This window comes from Megascapheus bottae, chromosome 18 (genome assembly GCF_031878675.1).
Source record: "Megascapheus bottae isolate mThoBot1 chromosome 18, mThoBot2.hap1, whole genome shotgun sequence".
Taxonomy (NCBI): Eukaryota; Metazoa; Chordata; class Mammalia; order Rodentia; family Geomyidae; genus Megascapheus; species Megascapheus bottae.
Genome location: NC_143526.1, coordinates 31,119,811 through 31,145,740, shown reverse-complemented (window position 1 = coordinate 31,145,740; position 25,930 = coordinate 31,119,811). Strand labels below are relative to the sequence as shown.

The window sequence follows — 25,930 nt, the reverse complement described above, 5'->3', positions numbered from 1 at the left end:
TCCTAGTACTGCCTCCCAAAAAGGAGGGTGGGGGGAAGTGAAACCATTAAATTAAAATTTTAGGTCCAGGTTCAATTCCTTGGTACCACATACATAGAAAAAAACTGGAAATGGTGCTAAGGCTCAAGTGATAGAGCTCTAGCCTTGAAAGAGTCCAGGGACAGTGCTCAGGCCTTGAGTTCAAGCCCCAGGACTGGCAAAAAACAATTTTATAGGAAAAAAATTATATCTATAACTCTGCTAGAGAGATTCACTCATTATGTTAGAATTTTGTATACAGTATATTTTTTTTTTCTTTTGCTGGTGGTAGGGCTTGAACTAAGGGCCTGGGGATATCCCTGAGCTTTTTTGCTCACAGCTAACACTCTACCACTTTGAGCCTTAGCTCCATTTCCAGTTTTCTGGTAGTTAATTGAAATAAAGAAGTTTCACAGACTTTCCTGCGCTAGCTGGCTTTGAATCATGATCCTTATATCTTAGTGTCCTGAACAGCTAGTATTACAGATATGAACCACTGGCACCCAGCTGAAAATATTTGTTAGGACCTGTAGCTTACTTCCTCAGTCCTCTGTCCCAAGCCTTCATGCTGGTGGTCAGTTGGCAGAGTTCTTCCTTTTAATACCCAGCAGTGTTCTTGAAATTGTGGTTGCAAAGTAGAGGATACTCTCATATATTATGGTGACCCAAACCTTCATTATGCTGCCCACGCCTTGCTTGTCATTGAGGCAGAAGCACAAGTTGGCCATTGTCTGTAAGAGTCCATGTGTGCAGGCCCCAGACAGATCCTTTGTGCCCTTTGATAAAAAGCTCTTGTTATTTTTCTAATAATTGCATGCTCCAGCCAGTGTGAGAGGATGCCTCCATGGTAGAAACTCCAGACTCCTGGAAGTTTCAACATAAAAGTACTAGATTGCTTCTTCTCAATTTTTCCTGTCTGGTCTCTCATGTCCTTCTGTCTGTGTTACCAAAAACGACAATTGTTTCTCATACACTTTGTGGATACCTCAGTCTGGTTCAAAGAGAACACAAACAAGTGAAGCTTCATACCACAATCTTGGAAAAATAAAATTTACAATTTATACAACAGACAAAAGTTTCGTATTCAGAATTCTTACAAACCAGCATGGAAAGACAACTAGCTTAGTCAAAAAAAAAAGCAGTGATAGAAACAAGCACTTCACAGAAAAGAAACAAATAGGTCATAGATATGAGAGTATGTTTAACTTCATTGATAAACAGGGAAATGCAGATTCTATACCATAAGGGGATAGCAAATGTTGGTGAAAATGCAAGAGTGAAAACACTTATATACTGTTTTGTGTGTGTGTGTGTGTATGTGTGTGTGTATGTGCATGTGTGTATGTGTGTGTGTGTATGTGTATGTGTGGGTTGGGTTTTTTTTTTTTTTTTTTTGGTGGGGATTTTTTGCCAGTCCATGGGCTTGAACTCAGGCCTGGACATTCTCTCTGAGCTTCTTTTGTACAAGGCTAGCACTCTACCACTTGTGCTACAGCGCCACTTCCAGCCTTTTCTGTTTATGTGTTATTGAGGAATGGAACCCAGGGTTACATTCATGCAAGCAACCGCTAAACCACATTCCCAGCCCTGTATGTATGTATGTATGTATGTATGTATGTATGTATGTATGTATGTATTTATATAAATGTGCAGAATATGTGTATGTGTTTAAAGATTTATTTATTTGTGGGGAGCAGTACTAACAATTGAACTTGGGGCCTTGTAGTTGCTAGACAGGCACTCTACCACTTGAGCCACACCATTAAGTCCTTTTTTGCCCCGGCTTGTCTGGGCTGCTGTCATCCTACTGATGCCTCTCTGTGGTGCTGGTAGTTTCGGGCACACCCCGCTGTGCCTCCCCATAGCTGGGACGCTTGCCCTGTGCCACTGTACCCAGCCATTGGTTGAGGTAAAGTTTTACAAATTTCTTTTGTGCCCAGCTGGCCTCAAACCTGGACCTCAACCCTCATCTCCACTTCCTAAATAACTAGAATTATGGGCTTAAGCCACATCATCCAGCCATTTTAGGGTTTTATACTTCAATATCCATATATCCTGTACCATAGTACCTAGTAAAGCTCTACTCAAAGGCTGAGGAGTCAGTATTTTGTTGCAGATCATTGTACCTTCACCACAGCACACTCTTCAGGAAACTCAGTAATAGAACAGAGTATTAGAAATAAAAACAGTAGTTTAAACTCATTAGACTACCAGCTCACTGGAAAATAACAGTGTTCATTATGTAAGGATATTATTTGAAGCCATGCATGCATACACAAATGTGTACATTGACGTGGATGTATATTGAGTTGTGATGGAAAAAATATATTTTATTCATTGGAAGCTATTGCCTAAGGAAACTTGCAGATAAGATTTGTTTCATTGTGTCAGAACAAAATGCTAAAAGCAAGTCCATGTCTCTTCATACAGTGGAAATATTTTAAAGTATTAGAAATTGAACTGTTGGGCCATGAGTTTGGCCTAGTGGTAGAGTACTTGCCTAGCATGCATGAACATCTTGGTACCACACATATAGAAAATGCCGGAAGTAGTTCTGTGGCTCAAGTGGTGAAGCTCTAGCCTTGAGAAAGTCCAAGGACAGTGCTCAGGCCTTGAGTTCAAGCCCTGGGACTGGCAAAAAAAGAAGGAATTGAATTGTTGCCAGACTCTGGTGGTTCACTCCTATGTCTTTGCTACTCAGAAGATATAAAGGGTCAAGGTTTGAGGTCAGCCCAGACAAAAAAGTTCACTACTTCATCTCCAAAAAAACAGCAAAGAAAAGTGATATTGTGTGCGTGTGTGTGTGCGTGCGTGCGTGCGTGTGTGTGTGTGTTAAGTAATATGTATGAATGAAAACAGCTGTGTAATAAACCATTGAATAAGAATAGAAGCAAGACTATTTGGATAAGGGTGTGTAAGTCTCAGTGTTGAGTCAAAAGTAAGGGATAATACATTCCCACTGTGCTTTCAGAATAATATCATACAGCTGAGTGCAAATATTTGTATGAATAAAAATATGCTTTAGGAATAATTACTAGAAAAAGAAATGCTGCTGTGTGGGGATATACAAAGGCCTTCAGTTATGTTTCAGATGTTTTAGCTCTTAAAGAGTATTTAGGGGCTGGGAGTTTGGCCTAGTGGTAAAGTGCTTGCCTAGCATGCACAAAGACCCAGGTTTAATTCCTCGGTACCACATACATAGAAAAAAGCCAGAAGTGGTGCTGAGGCTCAAGTGGTAGAGCTCTAGCCTTGAGAAAGTCTAAGAACAGTGCTCAGGCCCTGAGCTCAAGCCCAGGACTGACAAATAAAGCAGTTAGCAGGACCAGGTGCCAGTGGCTACATCTGTAATGCTAGCGACTCGGGAGGCTAAGATCTGAGGATGGCAGTTCAAAGCTAGCCCAGGCACTAAAGTTTGTGAGACTTATCTCCAGTTAACCACCAGAAAATGGGAAGTGGCACTGTAGCTCAGGTGGTAAAGCACTAGCCTACCAGAGCTCAGGGACAGCTCCCAGGCCAGAGTTCAGGCCCCATGACTGACACCAAAAAAAAAAAAAAAGTTTTTTAGTACAAATAGTGATTATGACCTTAAAAACTGAATGCAGGCTTTCCTTTATTTTATAGGCAAAATGTACCATGAGCAAAGGGTAAATATTGAGAATAGTGGTTCCCAGAGGTACATTTAACCCTTATGAACTAATCCTACAAGGTAGGATAGTTGCATTTTGTATCTAGCCAGGAGAACAGGAGATGCCATAACTTTACTAAGATAGCACATTGAATTGCAAAGCTGGGAATCAAACCTTAGTGGTCTCATTACTGAGCTCTGTTTCGGAGAGAATGTATAAGGTCACATACAAATGAATTGAGAATGGAGATTGTTTTATTTGTGTCTTCTTTAGGAAATGATTCGACTAGATGAAGTTCCTAATCTGAGTTCCTTAGTATCGAATTTTGATCAACAACAGCTTGCTAATTTCTGCCGGATTCTGGCTGTCACCATTTCAGAGATGGATACAGGGAATGATGATAAGCATACTCTTCTTGCCAAAAATGCTCAGCAGAAGAAGAGCTTGAGCTTGGGGCCTTCCGCAGCTGAAATCAACCAAGGTAACCTCTAGAGCTCTCATCCAATTTTTAAAAACATAGGTTTGGAATTTTAAAAAACAAAACAAAGGGCCCAGGAGTGTAGCCTAGTGGTAGAGACTTCTCTAGAGCTGTCATCCAATTTTTTAAAAAATAGGTTTGGAATTTTAAAAAACAAAACAAAGGGGCCATGAGTATAGCCTAATGGTAAAGTGCTCGCTTAGCATGTATGAAGCCCTAGGTTCAATTCCTCAGTACCCCATACTCAGAAAAATCTTGAAGTGGTGCTGTGGACTCAAGGGGTACGGTGGGAGCCTTGAGCTGGAAAGCTTAGGGACAGTGCCCAGGCCCTGAGTTCAAGACCAAGGACAAGCAAAAACAACAACAACAACAACAAAAAGAAACAATGTTTAGGAAAACTGCATATACTTTTTCTTTTCTTTTCTGGGCTTTGATTCCCTCCCTTGCTCTACCATTTGAACAAGAGCTCCACTTCAGCCTCTGTGTGTGTGTGTGTGTGTGTGTACATGCGCATGTGTATGCGTGCTTAATTGGAGAGAAGAGTCATGGACTTTCCTGCCTTCAGCCTCTGTGTGTGTGTGTGTGTGTGTGTGTGTGCATGCGCATGTGTATACGTGCTTAATTGGAGAGAAGAGTCATGGACTTTCCTGCCTTCAGCCTTTGTGTGTGTGTGTGTGTGTGTGTGTGTGTGTGTGTGTGTGTACATGCGCGCGCATGTGTATGCGTGCTTAATTGGAGAGAAGAGTCATGGACTTTCCTGCCTTCAGCCTTTGTGTGTGTGTGTGTGTGTGTGTGTGTGTGTGTGTACATGCGCATGTGTATGCGTGCTTAATTGGAGAGAAGAGTCATGGACTTTCCTGCCTTCAGCCTCTGTGTGTGTGTGTGTGTGTGTGCATGCGCATGTGTATACGTGCTTAATTGGAGAGAAGAGTCATGGACTTTCCTGCCTTCAGCCTTTGTGTGTGTGTGTGTGTGTGTGTGTGTGTGTGTGTGTGTGTGTGTGTGTGTACATGCGCGCGCATGTGTATGCGTGCTTAATTGGAGAGAAGAGTCATGGACTTTCCTGCCTTCAGCCTTTGTGTGTGTGTGTGTGTGTGTGTGTGTGTGTGTGTGTGTGTGTGTGTGTGTGTGTGTGTACATGCGCATGTGTATGCGTGCTTAATTGGAGAGAAGAGTCATGGACTTTCCTGCCTTCAGCCTCTGTGTGTGTGTGTGTGTGTGTGTGTGTGTGTGTGTGTGTGTGTGTGTGTACATGCGCATGTGTATGCGTGCTTAATTGGAGAGAAGAGTCATGGACTTTCCTGCCTTCAGCCTCTGTGTGTGTGTGTGTGTGTGTGTGTGTGTGTGTACATGCGCATGTGTATGCGTGCTTAATTGGAGAGAAGAGTCATGGACTTCCTGCCTTCAGCCTCTGTGTGTGTGTGTGTGTGTGTGTGTGTGTGTGTGTGTGTGTGTGTGTGTACATGCGCATGTGTATGCGTGCTTAATTGGAGAGAAGAGTCATGGACTTCCTGCCTTCAGCCTCTGTGTGTGTGTGTGTGTGTGTGTGTGTGTGTACATGCGCATGTGTATGCGTGCTTAATTGGAGAGAAGAGTCATGGACTTTCCTGCCTGGCTTGGCCTTGAATTGTGATCCTTACATCTTAGCCTTTTGAGTAGCCAAGATTATAGTTGTAAGCCACCAGTGCCCAGTTGATATGATACTTTAGGAAAGGAGAAAATTAAGATCATATAGTTTGCTAATTTGCATAAAGAAGCTGAAAGGATACCCAAGAAACTTAAAGTAGTTGCCTGATAGCTATCAGTAGATACTTTTTTTTTGGTTTCTTTTGCCGGTCCTGGGGCTTTGGACTCAGTGCCTGAACACCGTCCTTGGGCATTCCTCAAGGAATGAGCACTCTACCACTTGAACCACAGCACTACTTCTGGCTTTTTCTGTATATGTGGTACTGAGGAATAGAACCTGGGTCTTCATGCATGCTAGGCAAGCATTCTACTGCTAGGCCATGCTCCTGACCCAATACCTTTTTTTTTTTTTTTTTTTTTTTTTTTTTTCCTGTCTTAGGGCTTGAACTCGGGGCATGAGCACTGCCCTTGGGCTTTCTCAAGGCTAGAATCTACCACTTGAGCCACAACACCACTTTTGGCTTTTTGTTTTTCTTTTTTTTTCTTTTTCTTTTTGGTCCATCATGGGGCTTCAACTGTGGGTCTGGGTGCTATCCCTGAGCCCTTCAGCTCAAGGCTAACACCTTACCCCTTACATACAGTGCCATTTCTGGTTTTCTAGTGGTTAATTAGAGATGAGTCTCATGGTCTTTAATGCCTGGGCTGCCTTTGAATTGTGATCTTCAGATCTCAGCCTCCTGAGTAGCTAGGATTACAGGCATGAGCCACCACTCCTGGCTCCAGTTTTTTCTATGTATGTGGTACCGAGAAATCAAACCCAAGTCTTGGTGCATGCTAGACAAGTACTCTACCATTAAGCCAAACTCCCAGTCCCTAAATAGACCTTTTTTATTTTTTTATGGGTCGTGGTGCCTGAGTGCTGTCCCTGAGCTCTTCAGCTCAAGGCTACCAACCTATCCCTGGGTCTGAGTGCTGTCGCTGAGCTCTTCAGCTTAAGGCTACAGCCCTACCTCTTGAGCCACAGCCCCACTTCCTGTTTTCTAGTGGTTGGAGATAAGAGTCTCATGGTCTTTAGTGCCTGGGCTGGCTTTGAACCTTGATCCTCAGATCTCATCCTCCTAAGTAGCTAGGATTATAAGTGTGAGCTACCATACCTGGCAATAGTCCATTTTTAAATCAAGTCCTTTGTGTGTCTATAACACTAGCTCCTGATTTTTATCAGCTAGAAATTCAGAAATCATATTGTCAGTAGAAAAATATATTACTACTAGGCACTGGTAGTTTATACCTATAATCCTACACTCTTCAGTCTGAGACCTGGATAGAGGTTTAAAACCAGCCCAAGCAGAAAAGTCTATGAGACTCTGTTCTTAGAATTCTCTCCCTTGTTCTCTTCGTTGCAGCGGCCCTTCTCAGCATTCCTGGCTTTGTTGAGCGGCTTTGCAAATTGGCGACCCGAAAAGTGTCAGAGTCAACAGGCACAGCCAGCTTCCTTCAGGAGTTGGAGGAGTGGTACACATGGCTAGACAATGCTTTGGTGCTAGATGCTCTGATGCGAGTGGCCAATGAGGAATCAGAGCACAATCAAGGTACTTTGGAATGTTCTCCTGAATTATGAGCTTTTTTAAAGCCCCCCATATACATTGTTAATCACCTTCCCAAGGAAAAATAATATGAGATTTACTGACCTTTGACTTTTCCTAAAGGCAGTGCTAGATCAGGACTTGTTAATATTCTTGCTAGCTCATTATAGAAGCCTCATAGAGCTCCTTTATAGGAACCAGAACCACAGAGTCATTTTCTGAGTTTTGAAGCTCACCTGGCTCGAGGGGGAAGTTTGTGACAAAGTGTTTAAAGTGTCTGGTGGGGGATGGAGCTCATTTGATGCTCTATCCACAGATTTGAGGGCATGCCATGTTTTCTGAGGAAGCTTGACTCAGTCTTCTTCTGGGGGCTGTGTCAGCCTCCTCTCTTGTCCCTCCTCCAGGAGCTCCTGAGGAGAACGGGCTGCCTCATACTTCAGCCAGGACCCAGCTGCCCCAGTCGATGAAGATCATGCACGAGATCATGTACAAACTGGAAGTGCTCTATGTCCTCTGTGTGCTGCTGATGGGGCGTCAGCGAAACCAGGTGGGCATCTCCCAACACCACAGAATAAGGGAGCTGGGAGCAGTGCTGCTGTTGACATGTTGAATGGTAGTAACTCATTGTAGCCCAGAATATGTGGTAATGTTTTTCTTTTTTACAAGGACACCAGACTGATCCCAGAGATTGGGAATCTTTCCGCTGCACTTACTATGGCAGAATTTCTAGGCCACATCTAAGCGGCACCATCCAGGAGTGGTATCTTATTCCAATGCTGTGAAGAACAAAAATTGGCTCTGTTCATGCTCTGGAAGAAATGCCAATGTTCAGGTGGCATAGTGTGGGTCAGAGCCCAGAGCTGTGTCCACTTATAAAACCTGGGCAAGTTGTGGCTCAAAACCAGCCCAGACAGGAAAGTCCATGTCTTTTCTAGTTAGCTATCAGAATGCTGTAAGTGGAGCTGTGGCTCTCAATGATAGAGTGCTAGCTGTGAGCAAAAAAATAAAGCTAAGCCAGGCGCCTGTGGCTCACACCTTAATCCTAGCTACACTGGAGCCTAAGATCTGAGGATCACAGTTCAAAGCCAGCCCAACAGGAAAGTCCGTGAGACTCATCTCCGATTAAACACCAGAAAACCGGAAGAGGTACTGTGGCTTAAAATGATAGAGTGCTAACCTTGAGCTGAAGAGCTTAGGGACGGTGACAAGGCCCTGAGTTCAAGTCCCAAGAGCAGCACATAACAAAATTAAAACAAACAAAAAGAACTGGTGGGTTGGGTATCAGTTGGTCAAAGCCTATAATCCTAGCTACTCAGGAGGCTGAGATCTGAGGATGGAGGTTGAGAGCCAGCCTGGGCAGACAAATTTGAGCAGCAAAAAGCCAGAACTAGAAATGTGGCCCAAGTGGTATAGCACCCACTGTGAGTGAAAAAGCTGAGCAAGAGCACAAGGCCCAGTAGCAGGAAGCATATTTTTATATTTTTGAAACACTTCATCATTATTTGTATTTGGTCTGGGCACTGTCCCTGAACTTTTTTGCCACTCTTTTTCTACCACTTGAGCCCTGGCTCCACTTGTGGGTTTGAATGTTCAGATAATTTGGTAAGTTACCCTAGAGGCAGGAGGACCCCCTTGCCCCACATTTGATGGTTGAGAAATGCGAACTGTGCTCTCAGTGTCCAATCATTGGGAGAACCAGGGTCTAAGAGCCACTGATTTGCCACCTCTCCCTGAATCTTCCTGTTGTCAAGATACTCAGGTACTGCTTCATTGGGAAGGGCCTGTTGGTGACCTGAAGTCCAGCTTCATTGAGACCCAGCATTTTGTCTGTACCTTCTTGTGTGTGCAGTCACCATTTACTAAGTCCTGTGTGCCAGCCACTGTGGGCATCGGGATTCTCCCATCTTCCCCACATGGTGAAGTTGAGGGAAGGATTTCTTGGCCTTGCACATGTCTTTCTTTTTTCCCCCTGGTACTGATCCTGGTGCTTAAACTTAAACTAGGTGCTGTCCCTGAGTTATTTTTGTGGGAAATTAGTGCTATACTACTTGAGCCATTGCTCCACTTCCATTTTTTGGTAGTTCTCTGAGCTAAAAGTCTCCCCCACTTTCCTCCCTAGGCTGGCTTCAGACTGTATCTTGAGATCATACTGAACCCTCTTCGTAGCTCCGTTGTTCCCATGCTCCAGGTGGAGCAGGGTTACTAGGACTCAAACAATACTGTTCAAGGCCACAGAGCTAGTCTCAGAGCTGAAGACCAGTGGGGCTCAAAGCCTGAGTGTATATCTGCTTCCTGTTTTCCTACGTGGGAAGCCATGTAAGGAGCTGTACTTGAGAGCAGAATGAAGCAATTGAAAAGTACAATTTGCCAGGGAAGAATCTGGACTAGAAAAATTGGAAATACCATAGCAGAAACCTTATCCTGGCATGATGGCTTATGCCTGTAATCCACTTAGGAGGCAGAGATTAAAAGGATTGTGGTTCATAGCCAGCCCAGGCAAAAGCTAGCAAACAAGCCTGCTGTTGTGATTCCTATCTGTTGTATGAGCTATTCAACAGGGATAAGTAGGATAGTTGTGGTCAAATGCTGGCCTCAGCTAAAAGGGGTGGCTCAAGTTGGTAGAGGATTTTCTTAACAAGCTCAACTCCTGAGCTCAAAATCTGTGTGATAAAGGAGAGAAAGAAGGATAGGGAAGAAGAAAAGGAAGGATCAAACAAATTTACCATTGGCTGATTTCAAGTGATAGTCTGCCTCAGAAGGCCTTTCTTTTTTCAGCTTTGTACCTTACCTCTTTGTACCTCATCTTATTTTTAACATAGGGTCTTGTGTTGCTTAGGCCGGCCTTGAACACCTGAGCTCAGATAATCTGAATTTCCCCAGCAACTGTCATTATCGCTGCTTGACACTGATTCTCATCCCTAGTCATGATCTTGGGTTCCCACTCTGGACAGTGAGACCTTTGGACTGGATGAACTTTTGGGGGGACCATTGTGGTATTGCCTTTTCTCTTTCCCTGGGCAAGGCTTAGAGTTTAAAGTGAGGCAGGAAAGCATATGGCTTGATAACCACCGTAAGTGTCAGCCTCACCTCGCAACCCCTAGTTAAACAGGGCAAAGTAATCCAGGTTGGATTTCCTTAGAGGCCTGGGCAGCAATCAAACAGTCTGTCAGTCTGGGCTTCCTGAAAATGTCATACTGGCTTTGACTTCAGGGTCCAGAGATGTCTGTGGGCATACCTTTGTCAGGCAAGGCTTCTTAAGGTTTAGTCCCGCAAGATAAAGAATACCAGTGGAGATCTGGAAATAGGCTTTAAAATGACACACATGCCTTAAGTGGGGTTTCCTTGGCTGACCTTGTGCAGGTTGATATTGTTCACCTTCCCTGCCTTGTAGAGCAGCAGGGGCTGAGCTCCTACCACTCATATATTTTGAGACTTATATGTATAACAGCCCGGAAAAGGGCTAGCAGCTACTTTGTTTCATGATATGTTACAAAAAGAAAGGGTGTCCAGGGCAGCCTGTAATCCCAGTGATTTAGGAGGCAGAGACTAGGAGGATCATGGTTCAAGACTAACCTGGCAAAAAGCTAATGAGACACCCCATCTCACTAAGCTGGACATAGGGCTTCACATTTGTGATCCCTGCTTACATGGGAGGCTAGAAGTAGGAGGATTGTTTGCTTTGGACCCTTTCTCTACTTTTTTTTTTTGAATAGAGCCCCATACTTTGTGCCCAGGCCAGTTTCTGACCACAATCCTCCCTCTGCCTCCCATATAGTTGAGATTATAGAAATGTGCCACTACAGCCACTTTTTTTTCCACTAAAAAGAATTATGTATGCTAGTAGCTAATATCTGTAATCCTAGCTACTCAGGAGACTGAGATCTGAGGATTACTGTGCAAAGCCAGCCCAGGCACGGAAGTCCTTGAGACTCTTATCTTCAGTTAACCACCAAAAAACTGGAAGTGGTACTGTGGCTCAAGTGGTAGAGCGATGACCTTGAGCTGAAGAGCCCATTGACTGTGCCCAAGCCGTGGATTGACCAACCAAAAAAAAAAAAGAAAACAACAACAACAAAAAAACATAAGTGCTTATACAAAAGAGTTACCATTCAACAAATCAATTTATGCATCTTGACCATTGATCATTGTCATCCCTTTCATCATTCTCCCCATCTCTCCCAGCCTATGACCTCTCATTTTTCTTTATTTCATAAGATATGCACTGAATTTACAACTGCACTACACCCTGTTTAATTTTGTTTTGTTTTGTTTTGTTTCCTGGGGCTTGAACTCAGGGCCTGGGCACTGACCTTGAGCTTTTTCACTCAAAGCTAGGACTCTACCACTTTGAGCCACAGTACTACTTCTGGTTTTCTGATAGTTAATTGGAGACAAGAGTCTCACAGATTTTGCTGCCTAAGTTGGCTTTGTGTTGTCATCCTTAGATCTCAGCCTCCTGAGTAGATAGGATTACAGCCGGGAGTTACCAGCACCTGGCTTAAAAATTTTTTTGAGGGCCAGGAGTTTGGCCTAGTGGTAGAGTGTTTACCTACCATACACAAAGACCAGGGTTCAATTCCTCGGTACCACATATATAGAAAAAGCCAGAAATGGTGCTGTGGCTCAAGTGGTAGTGCTCTAGTGTTGAGAAAGCCCAAGGACAGTGCTCAGACCCTAAGTTCAAATCCTGGGATTTGCAAAAAAAAAAAAAAAGTTATTTTTGTTAGCCATGTAAGTGAAACCCTGGTATCTGGCCATTTTCATATTTTTCATATTTGTATCTTTCCTGCTAAACTATTTGCAAAATTAACACATGCTTATATGTAGTCAGGATGTAGTACAAGGTGTATAGAGATTTTCTTTAAACGCCAGCTTTCTGTTATTTTCTGTTTTGACGCTTGTGGCTCGGTACTGTGTTTGCATCTTTACTGGTTCTTGGAAGCACATTGGTCATAGTCTTTCTCGTCTTCCCTCCTTGTCCAGGTCCACAGGATGATTGCTGAGTTCAAGCTGATCCCCGGACTCAATAATTTGTTTGACAAGCTGATTTGGAGGAAACACTCAGCATCTGCCCTTGTTCTCCATGGTCACAACCAGAACTGTGACTGTAGCCCAGTAAGCAAGGGACCCTGGGGACATTTGTGATTTTACTTAATAGAAGTTCTTTCAGCCGGGTGAAGTGGCTCACGCCTGTTATCCTAGCTACTCAGGAGGCTGAGATCTGAGCATCGCAGTTCAAAGCCAGCCCAGGCACTAAAGTCAATGGACTCTTTATCTCCAATTAACTACTAGAAAACAGGAAGTGACACTGTATGTCAGGTTGGTAGCCTTGAACTGAAGAGTTCAGGAACAGTGCCCAGGCCCAGAGTTCAAGCCCTATGACCAAAAAAAAAAAAAAAAAGAAAAGAAAAGAAAGAAAGAAAGAAAAGAAAAAGAAAAAAGGAGTAGTTGTTTCAAGACCTGCTGGCCCCATGATCTCTGGTTCTTTGGGAATACAGCAGAAACTGAAAATCCCTGTTATATAGACCTATTTGCTTGTACCTTTGCTGAAATCCCTTTTAAGATGTGCCAGTTCTCTCTATACCTCCTGGTAGGGATTGTTTCTAGCAGGGCTGCCACTTTGCCCCTAAAAGCATGTTTTTCTTTATTTGGTGGTCTCTCCTCTGATACAGCTTTTGCCCCTAGGTTCTGCATGCCAGTAATGTCTTAAGTCAGGCAATGCTTTGAAATGTGGTAGGGTTTGTAGGGTTTTGTTTTGTTTTGTTTTGTTTTTTGAGTCCAAGAACTCACCTTGACGTTACAACATTACATTTCTCACAGTGCTGTAGACAGAGCACTGCGCTGGTTGTCAGAGGCCTTTCATGCACTCAGCTTATTGGAAGAGCTTGAATGAGTTACTGAGTCTCTGAGCCTTTCCTTGCAAAAGGCAAACATATCACTGTTGTTGGGCAGTGTCCTGCCTACCAGCATGGAGGAAAAATGCCCTGGAACGTGAGGAGCATGGCTTCTGACCTCTGCCTCATGGGCACTCCTGTGTTTCACCTCCTTTCCCCTCACCCCCCCATAAGTTTCTCTGGATGGCTTTCAGTCTGTACATTTGAGGTATTTTTCTTTCTTTCTTTCTTTTGAATAGGTACTGAGATTTGAACTCAAAGCAAGGCAGATGCTCTACTGCTGAGCCACACCTGTAGCCTCTTTTGCTTTGCTTTATTATTATTATTTGCCTTTTTGTTACTGGAAATTGAATCCAGGATGTTACTCTTGCTAGGCAAAGTGGCTAAGCACTGAGCTACATCCCAACCTAATTTTTATCTGGTTTTAATTTTTTTATAGTGCTGTTTGTGTTTTATTAGTAGTGAGGTTTGAACACATGACCTCACATTTACTTAGGCTGGGGTAATACTGCTGCACCATGACTCCAGACCTGATTTTCACTGGTTAATTTTAGGATAGAGTCTTTCTTCCCTCCAGGTGTACACCTGATCCTTGGTCTTCTCATCTTTACTGGGATCATTGGCATGCCTCACTCTATCCAACTCCTCTCTTCACTCTTTGAAGATGGAATCTCAATCCTTCCAATCTCAACCACTCATATAGCTTTGGACAAAAAGTACATACCACTGCATCCCATTGTGGGTTGAGAAGAGATCTTGGAGACTTGTTTTTTTATTATTTTTGAGACAGTATCTCATTTGCTAAGGTTGGCCTGGAACATGATTCTCTCTCTTATTTACACTTACAGCAATAACTAGGATGGCGCTCAGCCTTTTCTGTTGAACCAGCATCTTGAAAACTGCTACCTCAAACCATGAGCTACTTCTGAAGTAGCTGGGAATACTAGATACACCTAAATCACCTAATTTCAAGTGAATGTATTTTGCATTTCTTTTGTTGTTGGTGGTGGTGGTTGTAGGGCTTGAACTTTGGGCCTGGGCACTGTCCCTGAGCTCTTCAGCTCCAGACTACCACTTAAGCCACAGCACCACTTCTGGGTTTCTGGTGGTTAATTGGAGATAAGAGTTTCATGGACTTTAGTGCCCTGGCTGGCTTTGAACTGCGATCCTCAGATCTCAGCCTCCTGAGTAGCTAGGATTATAGGCACAAGCCACTGGCACCCAGTTGTATTTTACATTCTGTAGCTGTTTTGTAAAAACTACTTTATCACCTGATTGCCTTCTGCTTTTTCAGGTTTGTTGGTTTTTTTCAAATTTCAAATGTTTGTTTTTTTTTACAGTCTTTCACAGGGTACCAAAGCCTTCGAGTCATGAGCCCTCAGGCTAGTGTTTTTCATGTTTTATAACTTGCATGTAGAAGCCACCATTAGGGAGGCTTGCTTTTCGTAGGAACCTTGGTCCTAGAAGTATTTTTCCAGGACACTTATGTTTTTGTCTTCAGAGGTACATAGTTTCCAGGGCCAGTTTTTATACTTAGAGTCAGCCCTGCTGCTCTGCCAGGGTGAACCTGAATTTTCACTTCTGGAAGGCTTATGCCAGGCACACTAGACTTACTAGACTTTTTTTTTTTTTTTTTTTTTTTTCTCGTGGGGCTTGAACTCTGGGCCTGGGCACTGTCCCTGAGCTCTCAAGGCTATCACTCTACCACTTGAGCCACAGTGCCACTTCTGGTGTTCTGGCTGTTAATTGGAGATAAGAGTCTTATGGACATTTTTTTTGCCCAGTCTGGCTTTGAACTACAATCTTCAGATCTCAGCCTCCTGAGTAGCTAGGATTACAGGTGTGAGCCACCAGTGCCCAACTCACACTAAACTTTGTTTTTGTGTTTGTTTGTTTGTTTGTTGGTCATGGGGCTTGAACTCGCCTAGACGTTCTCCCTGAGCTCTTCAGCTCCAGGCTACCGCTCTACCCTTGAGCCAAGCCTCACTTCCCATTTTCTAGAAGTTAATTGGAGATAAGAGTCTCAGGTTCTTTTGTGCCTAGGCTGGCTTTGAACCTTGATCCTCAGATCTCGGCCTCCTGAGTAGCTAGGATTACAGAAGTGAGCAACCATGCCCAGCTATCACATTAGACTTCTTAAATAGCTCTCTCTACACAGGCTGGGGACTGTCTGGTCACTGCAGAACATTAGAATCCCAGCCCTGGTAGGGCCAGGCCGCTCTTCCTCCTCCACATACCATCCTTGGCTACCTGAGCACCATCACCTGACTTCACTGGACTCAAACATTTCTGCATTTTTGATTCCTACAGGTTGTCCTGAAGGCAACATTTAAAAGAATTTTGATGATTTTTTTTTCCTGTATGTACCCCTCTTGGACCTTGAACTCAGGGCCTGAGTGCTGTTTCTGAGTTTCTTTGCTAAAGGCTAATGCTCTACCACTTGAACTCACAGCTCTATTTCTGGTGTTTTACTGGCTAACTGGAGATAAGAGTCTTGTGGGCTTAGTAACCAGGATTACATGTGTGAGCCACTCAAACCTGGATTTTTTTTTTTTTTTAATCCAGTATGCTGGGATGTTTTTAGCAAGAATTGTCCACATTAGTATAACTTGTAATGGTTAGATGTAGAAATCTGGTAGGGAGGATTTCCAACTGAAAAAAAAATGAGGCTCACTGAGTGCTATCTCTGGGCTCTCACCAGAGCCTTGGCTTTCTCTTATTTAGGAACACTGTGACTACTGTGATTTTAACATATATTTTAGGACATCACCTTGAAGATCCAGTTTTTGAGGCTTCTCCAGAGTTTCAGCGACCATCACGAGTAAGTATGTCTGTCCTTGCAGTGGGGCTGTTGAGCTATGTTCTGAGGTCCTCTCTGTCTTTATCCTGTGCTGACCCCTCCACTGAGGAGGGGTTTGTGGGAGCTAGTGAGAGCCCCCATTGCTTCAGAGTGACCGAGTGTGGTTGTATTTTCTTGGTCCCACAGTAAGAGCTACCAGCCTTCCTTCCTGCCAGGTGCTGAGTTTTCCCTCAGCCCTCTCTGCTGCCCTAAAGGTAAGGTGGAAGTTGCTGGCTGCTGGTTATCTGTGGAATCAACATCTTTCTCTTACTGACTGTCCTCCAGATCTCATACAGCCAGTGCCACTGACCCATTCATGAGATATGCTAGCTCTCTTATTTCTTCACGTATTTCTGCCTTCTGATTTTTTTTTATTTTTCAACCTTTGACAGAGAACATGTTTCTCTTCTGTAAGGAAACAGTGCAGGGAATTGAGGAACAGCAGCTGGCCTTTTGACCTCGGCATGTCGTGGGAGTCTCAGTGACCTGGTGTGACAGGCTATCACTCCTCTGCAGCTGCTGTGTGTGAACAGGAGCCTTGGGCCTGCTTGTGCATTGCTTCTGATTTTTTTGGCTCCCCAATGAAAGTTATAAATTTTGTTTTGCTTTGTTTTTTTTTTTGTGAGTCATGGGGCTTGAACTCTGGGCCTGAGCTCTTCAGCCCAAGGCTACCACCCTACTCTTGCACCAGCCTCATTTCCTGTTTTCTAGAGGTTAATTGGAGATAAGAGTCTCAAGTCCTTTTGTGCCCGGGCTGGCTTTATTGTTGTTTTTAGGGCTTTTTTTAAATAATTTTTTCTCCTTTAATTTTTTTGGTTATATTGCTCTGAGGAATTAAGCCCAAGGTTTCATGCATACTAGGTTACCACTAGGCTACATTCCCACCCCCTTTACTCTTGTTTTTTGTGTATGCTTTGGTTTGGTTTGGTCGGGTCTTGGTTTTTGCTGTCTTAGGAATCCAGTTCTGAATTTCAAATGTTAGTTTAGAATTTTGGAACATTGTACAAGCTAACAAAGTATAGGTTCCAGGCACAGCTTCACAGAGTGTGGTCTGGGAAGGATTTGGACATAAAATCAGAGAATGAATGTATGGACCTATACATATGGAATGTATGATGACAGACGTAATATTTGTAGAGAACATGATTTTATGAGAGGATAGCTGGTAAAGGCCTACAAGTATCTTGCCAGCTAAGGCCTAAAGGTTCAGTATTAGGAAAGAGGGGAAGGCATAGCATGAGATTGAGGATTCTTACAGAAGCCCCTTCTGTAAGGGGGAATGTGGTGGGCTCATCTGATAGTAGTTAATGGGGACTAGATTTAGAGCGGCCTTGGCCTGGAGGCCATGTTCACGACCCTAATAGTACCCACTTTAAAGCAATGGGAACTGGGGAAAGCTCTCTAAACAGAATGGGTAAGGTTACTCTGTTCGGAAGATCACTGTAGGAGCTGTGAGGACACCATTCCTGTGGAAAATCATGGAGGAATCTGTTGCCGTGCTTAGGGTCAGGCCATAGTGGAAGGGAGGGAAAATGTGTTACGGCTAACAAGGCCACTGTGGATAGCAGTGTGGTAGCCATGTGGCTGTTGGGAATGGTGCAGCAGGACCAGCTAGAGGTGAGATTGGACAGACAGAGATGCCGGTTCCTTTGCAGAATCAAATAAATATGGTCACTGGGTAACATAAGCCTGGAGATTTTAAGACCTTATTAAGGAATAATGCAGACATGATCAGGATACTATCTTGTGGAATGCTGGCACAGGGTGACAGGTCCTGAGAGGGAACTGATGGGTTCTCAGCTGCTCTCCCCATGAGACGTGAGCAGCAGGAGACCCCTTGTCCTCACACAGCGCTGCTTGGCAAATGCCAGTTCCCATCTTTTACCTCACAACCCCATCTGTTTCAGAAACAAGTACCTGCTCCTCAACAACCAGGAGCTGAATGAACTCAGTGCCATCTCTCTCAAGGCCAACATCCCTGAAGTGGAAGCCGTCCTCAACACTGACAGGTGACCTGGTCAGGGAGCTGTGGCTGCGCACTTACCTTTTCTTAACACCCACTTACGTTGTCCCAACAGTTGCTGCGTGCAAGCACTAATGCCCCTGCATTTTCTCGTTGAGCCTCAAAGCAGTCCTGGGGAGGAAGAACCATCATTAACTCTTCTCTAAAGATGAGGGGCGGAGGCCCAAAGAGCCACTTGCCAAAAGTCCTCTGTGTGTGTCCCCCTCCTCTTGTCACATACACAGGGCTCCTTTGCTGAGGTCCTTTCCTGCTGATGACCAACAGGGTGAACTAGGCAGGCACTTTCACCTCTACCAAGAGTCACGTCCTATTACCCAGTGTGTTTGCCTTGTCTTCTAGAACTAGGCAATAAGGTGATAATGCCTCAGATGCAGATAGAGTAAAACATTCCTACTCCGATGACTTTTTGTGTGTATTTGTATGCCAGTCTTGGGACTTGAACTCAGGGCCTAGGCACTGACACTGAGCTTCTTTTGCTCAAGGCTAGCGCCCTACTACTTGAGCCACAGTGCCTTTTCTACCTTTTTCTGTATATGTAGTACTGAGGAATCATGCATGCTAAGCAAGCACTCTACCACTAAGCCATATCCCCAGCTCCACTGCCTTGATGACTTTAAGGGATAAAAGTGGAGCTGCTGTATTTGAAGGTGGAGTTGAAGAAGTCAGACCTCTGCCTGCTTGGCTGTCTAGTTTCCTCCATGATGGGGCCTGAGCCAATTACTCGCCTATTGCCTTTGATTCATAGAACAGCAAGCTGAGGCCTGAAGATGAGGGTATTTGGCCATGGGTAGGCCAGAACCAAACCTGAGGCAGTGAGGAAAGGTCTTACTCTGTTAGCACAGATTTTGACCCATCTGACAGACTCTGATATGGCCTCTCTCAAGCCCATTTGTGGTATAAAAAGTCTTCCTATGGCATCTCTGAGCCCTACCTAGCTCTAGGTATGCCTGTCTCATGTAAGGAGAGACACCTGGCCTGAGATGTGGTTGATGGTGATGCCCTTAGCTGTTCTGGAGATAACTGTAAAAGCCTCTGTGACTTTAGACCAAAGTGGAGTAGGAGTGCCTCCATATTTTTCCCACCTACCTAAGCCATCACATTTACCCAGCCCAGCACTTTCAGTCTCTTAGATCTGCCACCAGTGTTAGTGCTTTTTATTCCAGGAGTTTGGTGTGTGATGGGAAGAGGGGCTTATTAACTCGACTGCTGCAGGTCATGAAGAAGGAGCCAGCAGAGTCATCTTTCAGGTGAGTCTATGGACAGCTACCTGCCATTTGTGAGGGGCCCAAGAGATAGATGTTTCCCAAGTGGTTAGAAATGCTGCCTCTCATCCCCAGTGCCTATTTCTGATCACTGTCATTGTTGGGGGAGGCATATGTTGCAGGTAAGTGTATGCTTGCTGAACACAGCAAGATGTGTCAGGAGGTAGCTGTGTGTTGAGCAATTACTTGTATTGGTGCTGGCCACGTGGGAGAGAGCTGGAATACAGGCCCCACCCACATGGTCTTCTTAGGGTTGTGGAAAACAAGTATGACTAAAAGAAACAGGCTTCAGGGCATTGCAGTTTGCAAAGGAGTGGAGCCAGGAGCTAGCCCACGAAAACCCTTTCCCTGCTGTGGCTCTTGGCGATGGGCAGATGGGGAAGTCTGCTCAGAGTTCCAAACTCCTGAGAGACGAGTCATGAAGGTTGTAGGCAGAAGAAATGGTTTCAGGGCTGGATATGAAGCTTTCAGTAGGCTTTGTCTCAAGCGGATCCCTTTCACTGGAGCCTTTCTTATCCCAACTTAGCATCATGGGTCTGACTGCGCCCGGGGACCGCTAAATCAATGCCAGCCATCTCTCCTCTGGGTCGGCCTGGTGAATGCATTGCAGGTCCACACAGGTCCTTCAGCTTTCCATATTCCTGGCCCCAAATCCACGTCCCTCCAGTCGCTGGAAGATTAAAGAACATTTAAGATTAGAACATTTTCGCATGGACCTTGCTGATGCCACCTTCTCTACAATGCAAACCCTTACAAGAGGCCTGTATGTGAGACTGAGGATGGGGCTTCTCTTGCTGACTTGTTGCAATCTAAGGCCTAGGTAGGCCTGGATACCTGGTAGATGTTTAGTAAATGTTGAACGAATAGACAACAGACATCTCCCAACCCCGGGGGGAATTGAACCTGGGCCAGGAGAGGGCAGCCTTAGCCACCTGGGCCAGGGGTCAATATTTGGGTCACAGGTTTTGGCAAGCCCGGGCTGTGGAGAGTTTCCTCCGAGGGACCACCTCCTATGCAGACCAGATGTTCCTGCTGAAGCGAGGCCTTCTAGAGGTATGGCCTGGAGGAGCTGGGGTGTTGGGTGGCTATTCTCCCCCAGCCCCACACATTGCTTTCCTGTCCTGAGCCCTTAGTGGTTTGTTAGGAGCCAGTGCAGATGGTCCTCATATTTGCCCAGGTTTCCAGCAGTGGGCCCCCATCAGTGCCCACAAGAAACTGACACATGTGTTGTAAGTTCCATCTGGAAAAGGAATGAATCTTACTTCAAGAAAATGAGTTGAATGTGATGGTCCTTGCATTCCTGTAATCCCAGCATGTGGGAGGCTCAGAAGGAGAATGTAGAGCTCCAGGCCAGCCTGGGCTATATACTGAGACTGTCTCAAAAAGAAAAGAATGAAAAAGAAAATGGAAAGTGTTGAAAACAATTTAACTGTCATAGAAACCTTTATCAAGAAGTTAAATTGGCTTTGTGTTCCTAATAAACATCCATTGGTTTTGATACAAATTTTAAACAATTTCATCCATAAGCACAAAGAAAACCCATGGGGTCAAAATGTCATCTGTCTTTAAATCTCTGTGCTTGGGCAGTAGCTGGGGATAGACTTGGAGACAGCTGCCCCTCTTGGAAACTAGCACTCAGGCCACATTAGTGACCTCTGTGAGTCCTGGAAGAGGAGAGCAAATGCTACAGACACTAAGCCACTGTGCATTTGGTTGAGCTCTGTCACCTGCCCTGGTCTTGGAGCCACCTACATCCTCAGAGAAGAATCTAGACAAGGCTGCAGGTTCTATCCACCTGGGTGCTTGCTTGATGTAAATATATGGTCTGAGCTCCAGGCCAGGCCCAGGTGGGAGACAGGTAGGGGCAGCCACATTTATCTCTTCATCCTGGCCTTTCCTCACCCCAGCACATCCTCTACTGCATCGTGGACAGCGAGTGCAAATCAAGGGATGTGCTCCAAAGCTACTTCGACCTCCTGGGGGAGCTGATGAAGTTCAATGTTGATGCGTTCAAAAGATTCAATAAATACATCAACACTGATGCCAAGGTGAGGCTCCAGGGCCTTGTGAAGTTCGCCACATTATCAGAAGTTGTCTGGGAGCCCTGGCCTATCAGTGTTCAAGTGTGGGTTTACAGTTGGAGATTAGAAGGATCCAGTTAGCAAACATTTCCTACGTTGACTGTGTGCTGGGCCAGGGGGCCACAGGGATGAAAACCTTGGCTGCTTATGGGAATGAGGATGGGAATGATACGTTGAGAAATGTCTGTTGCTAAGCTAGAGGTCCAAGACAGACTTGGACCCACTTCCTTAGGCTCCCAAGAGTGACAGAAACCCACCATCAGACAGAACCACTGGATGCGGTCACAAGATCTTACCAGCCTGGTTCCCACCAGTCACTCAGCTTATGTCTAGAAAGTAGCAGGGCTGGATAGAGGATCTTGGGTGCCCCTCCTCCCATGAGCACCTCCTGTACTGCAGTTCCAGGTGTTCCTGAAGCAGATTAACAGCTCACTGGTGGACTCCAACATGCTGGTACGCTGTGTCACCCTGTCACTGGACCGATTTGAAAACCAAGTGGACATGAAAGGTAAGGGACAGCTCGGATGCCAGGGCACCCAGGTATGGTGTGACCGCACTCACTGATGGGAGACAACTGGCCTTCAGCCAGGGGATGGGAGCTATGGAAGTAGCCCAGAATCCCTTGTGGCTCCTCTCACAAGAGTGGTCTCAGTAATTTACTCTATTGTGTTGGCTGTTTTGTATTTTTCATGCTTCCTTTAATGAACACATAATGACATAGAAGTCATTGTTGTCTAGAAAAATACGGGCCACCTTTCTCTCCGGGATGATCCAGGATACTTTGTTCTGTCTCCCTGTGCTGTGCTGTGACCTCATGGAAAATTAATTACATGCACTCTTCCTTGTATGCCTGTACATGTGGGTTTCCCCTCTAGAGAATCCAGCAGATTCTTACAAGTTTGTAAGCCCCTCCAAGACAATTGTTCCTGCTCTGTCATTGGGGGCAAGAAACATACCATTTCTGGGGACTGACTAAGTGGTCTTTAGTACATTGGTTGTTGTCCTACTAGAATGTAGGAAGCTGTTTGCTCAGTGCTGTTGTGTCCAGTGAGGGCATAGACATAGAAAATCTCTGGGAAATGATAGGAACTTCTATTGTTTCTTTCTTTTTTTGACAATACTGGGATTTGAATTCAGGGCTTTGTGCCTTGTGCTAGGCAAATGCTCTACCCCTTGAGCCACTCCCTTTTGTGTTGTCAATTTTTTTCTTTCTTTCTTTCTTTCCTTTCTTTTTCAGATTGGTCATGGGGCTTTTGAACTCTGGGTCTGGGTGCTGTCCCTGAGCTCTTCAGCAAGGCTATCCCTCTACCATTTAAGCCACATCACCACTTTGGTTTTCTGGAAGTTAATTGGAGATAAAGAGTCTCACAGACTTTCATACCTGGGCTGACATTGAACTGCAATCCTTAGCTCACCCTCATAAGTAGCTAGGATTACAGGTGTAAGCCACCAGTGCCTGCCCAGTTTTCAAGATTGGGTCTTTTTTTATACCCTGATTGGCCTAGACTGTAGTCCTTCTACTGGTTTCCTCCCTTTGTCCCTGGAAAGACAGGTATGCACTGCTACATTCCACCATCGGTGTTTTTCCCATAGCTGGGGATGACAAGTGCATACCACCACAACCAGCTATTGGCTGAGATAGGGTCTCACAAATGTATTTGCCCTGGCTGGCCTTGTGAACCATGATTCCCTGCTCTCTTAACTCCTAAATAGCCAGGATTATAGACTCGAGCCATGATCCTCCTGATCCTGGCCTTCCAAGTAGCCTAAATTACTGGCATCGAGTTTTGTTTTTTTTTACCTGGTCCTGGCTGAACTCTGGGCCTAGGTGCTGTCCCTGAGCTGCTTTTGCTCAAGGCATTCCTTGATCTTTATTGGTGATAATAGTCTCAAGGACTTTCCTGCCTGGGCTGGCTTCAAACTGCAATTCTCAGGTCTCAGCTTCCTGAGTAGCTAGGCGTAAGCCACTGGTACCCAGCTTACTGTTTCTCAATGAGCATCATGGATCTGTCTTCCGTATGGGAAGTATAGGAGAGCTGGACTCTGGTTCTGGGGTGGAGAAGGGAGCTACAGGAGGAATGGCTGCTCCCTGAGTGTGATTCTGTGGAGGCTCAGCTTATCCAGTGGCAGAATGGTTACAAGTTGCTCCTGCAGCAGCAGCTCTTGTCCCTATTTTGGTGGTGAGAAGCCCCGTGTGAGACTCAGAGGCACAGCTGGCCCTGCCACTGTTCTTGAGCCCAAATGCTATGCCTTTGCCTCCCTCCACAGTGGCAGAAGTTCTATCGGAGTGCCGCCTGCTTGCCTACATATCCCAGGTCCCCACGCAGATGTCTTTCCTCTTCCGTCTCATCAACATTATCCACGTGCAGACTCTGACTCAGGTGAGGAGCTCAGACCGAAGTCCAGGGGAAGATGGACTGGAAAACCATGTCATTCCTGGAGCCCAGCACGTCTGTGTCTCTCTCACACACACCGTGGTAGTGCATCCCTCCCAAGGGCTTTGCCTCATGCTTCCAGTTTGCAGATGAGCCTGAAATGATATAAAAAGTCAGAGGTAGCCAACCAAGTTGGGACTCAGTTGAGACTGGCACTCCATCTTCCATTTGTCCAACTCTCAGTCTAGGACTCTTCCCCCACGTCCCACATTTCTACCCTGCAACTGTGACAAGCTGTGTATGTAATCAGGTCTGAGATTGTCCCCAACTGCTTCTGTGAATTACTGTTAGCCTTCCTCTTCTAGTGTCATGGCATTTTCTAAGTTGGAGGTTCTATAAGCACCTCTCAAGGTGGCCTTTTGTTCTCTTGTCCAACAGACTTGTTGGGAAGATGGGCTCTTCTGGAGATGCTTTGTGGACAAAGCAGACTGAGACTGCTCACAGTCTAATAAAACACGAACATTATAATTGCATCTCACCCGTGCATACAACACTGCTGGGAGATAGAAGGTTCTGGAAGAAGCCATGCCCGGACTGAGATCTAGTCAATGATGTGCTCTGTCAGAGTGTGGAGTGTGGGAGATACGCTTAGGGAACAGGAAGGAGCTTAGGCAGAAGCAGCTCAGGGGGTTGACCCATACATTGTGCTGGAACCCTGCCAGGCCCAGGCCTGGTACACCACCTTCCCTGCCAAGTGTCTGCCCAGATTCACCAGCCACCACTGGGGCTGCCGGTGTGCACTCAGTCTGGCTGCCTTGCAGGAGAATGTCAGCTGCCTCAACACCAGCCTGGTGATCCTCATGCTGGCCCGACGGAAAGAGCGGCTGCCCTTGTACCTGAGGCTGCTGCAGCGGATGGAGCACAGCAAGAAGTATCCCGGCTTCCTGCTCAACAACTTCCACAACCTGCTGCGCTTCTGGCAGCAGCATTACCTACACAAGGACAAGGACAGCACCTGCCTGGAGAACGTGAGAGCTCAGCCCCACGTGGGAGGTGGGTGGGCGGTGGCACACAGACCCAGGGGCCTTCAGAGGAATATCTTGGGGTGCATGGAGCCTGCTTGCCTCCTTGTCCTTTTACAAAGACTTTCCCCTCGGTGGGATGCTGAACTCCACTAGGTCCTCTGGGCACCACCCCATCCCTCTCTTTTCACCCAGAGCTCCTGCATCAGCTTCTCATACTGGAAGGAGACCGTGTCCATCCTGTTGAACCCAGACCGCCAGTCACCTTCTGCCCTGGTCAGCTACATTGAGGAGCCCTACATGGACATAGACAGAGACTTCACTGAGGAGTGACCTTGGGCCAGGCCTCGGGAGGCTGCTGGGCCAGGGCCAGCATGGGTGAGCGTGGGTACCTGTACCACACGCCCTGCCTATTTCCATCCCTCCCCTGCCTCCCTGGTGGTAATCTGCCTGCCCAGGTCTTCAGGTACAGGCTCAGTGGGAGAAGCATCCTGGAGCCCTTGACCCCTGAGTCTGAGGGCCCAGGACACTGACGATTCCCATAATGAGGACAGGGGCACCATGCCTACCCTTCCCTCAAAATTGTGAGGCCCCGGCCTGCTCAGAGGAAGGGGACTTAGGAAAATAGCTCTGAGTTCCTGCCCTGTCTCCTGGTTGCCAGTCCCAGGTAGGGAAAGGAGATATACCTCCTCCCTCCCGCCATGAGCCAGCTTCCCTGGCCTCTGCCCCCATAGAGGCTCCTGAACTCTAGGCAAGGGTTGGGGTACCGGAGAATGCTGCCCTTCCCTAGGCCTGCCCATCTTTTCTCCCTCCCTCCCTGCCTCATCTTCCTTTAGCTCCTCTGGTTCTGTTTGCTCATTGGCCACTGTGTTCATCCCAGAAGGTTCCTTCAGTAGGGGTGGGGGATGGGGGGCTTTATCTCTCCATCCCTTGGGGCACAGAGTGCCTGTGCTGCCCTGCCCAGGGCATCATCTCCTGCCTGAGCCCAGACACAGGAGCCTGGCTGGGAGCTCACCCGTGGCCCCTCCTGTGTTGCCAATTTATTAACAGCAAATAAACCAATTAAATGGAGACTATTAAAGAACTTTATTTTAAATGGCTGT

The 25,930-nt window shown here is 45.8% G+C and overlaps 1 protein-coding gene across 2 annotated transcripts in view; it reads left to right on the top strand.

Annotated features, from left to right (window-relative positions):
- Positions 1-25,923, top strand: part of Trpc4ap (transient receptor potential cation channel subfamily C member 4 associated protein) — a 50,533-nt gene extending 24,610 nt beyond the window's left edge. The window contains exons 7-19 of one of the 2 annotated variants that reach the window (XM_090352224.1): positions 3,918-4,125; positions 7,152-7,337; positions 7,736-7,878; positions 12,315-12,446; positions 15,988-16,046; positions 17,972-18,073; positions 19,251-19,334; positions 20,312-20,402; positions 21,257-21,397; positions 21,830-21,938; positions 23,699-23,811; positions 24,627-24,833; positions 25,023-25,923. In XM_090352224.1, the coding sequence (XP_090208350.1) occupies positions 3,918-4,125; positions 7,152-7,337; positions 7,736-7,878; positions 12,315-12,446; positions 15,988-16,046; positions 17,972-18,073; positions 19,251-19,334; positions 20,312-20,402; positions 21,257-21,397; positions 21,830-21,938; positions 23,699-23,811; positions 24,627-24,833; positions 25,023-25,160 (1,713 nt within the window). In that variant the 3' untranslated portion in view covers positions 25,161-25,923. Of the gene's footprint in view, positions 1-3,917; positions 4,126-7,151; positions 7,338-7,711; positions 7,879-12,314; positions 12,447-15,987; positions 16,047-17,971; positions 18,074-19,250; positions 19,335-20,311; positions 20,403-21,256; positions 21,398-21,829; positions 21,939-23,698; positions 23,812-24,626; positions 24,834-25,022 lie in introns of both variants that reach the window. The other variant, XM_090352223.1, reaches the window with a different exon arrangement.
- Positions 25,924-25,930: the final 7 nt, after the last annotated feature.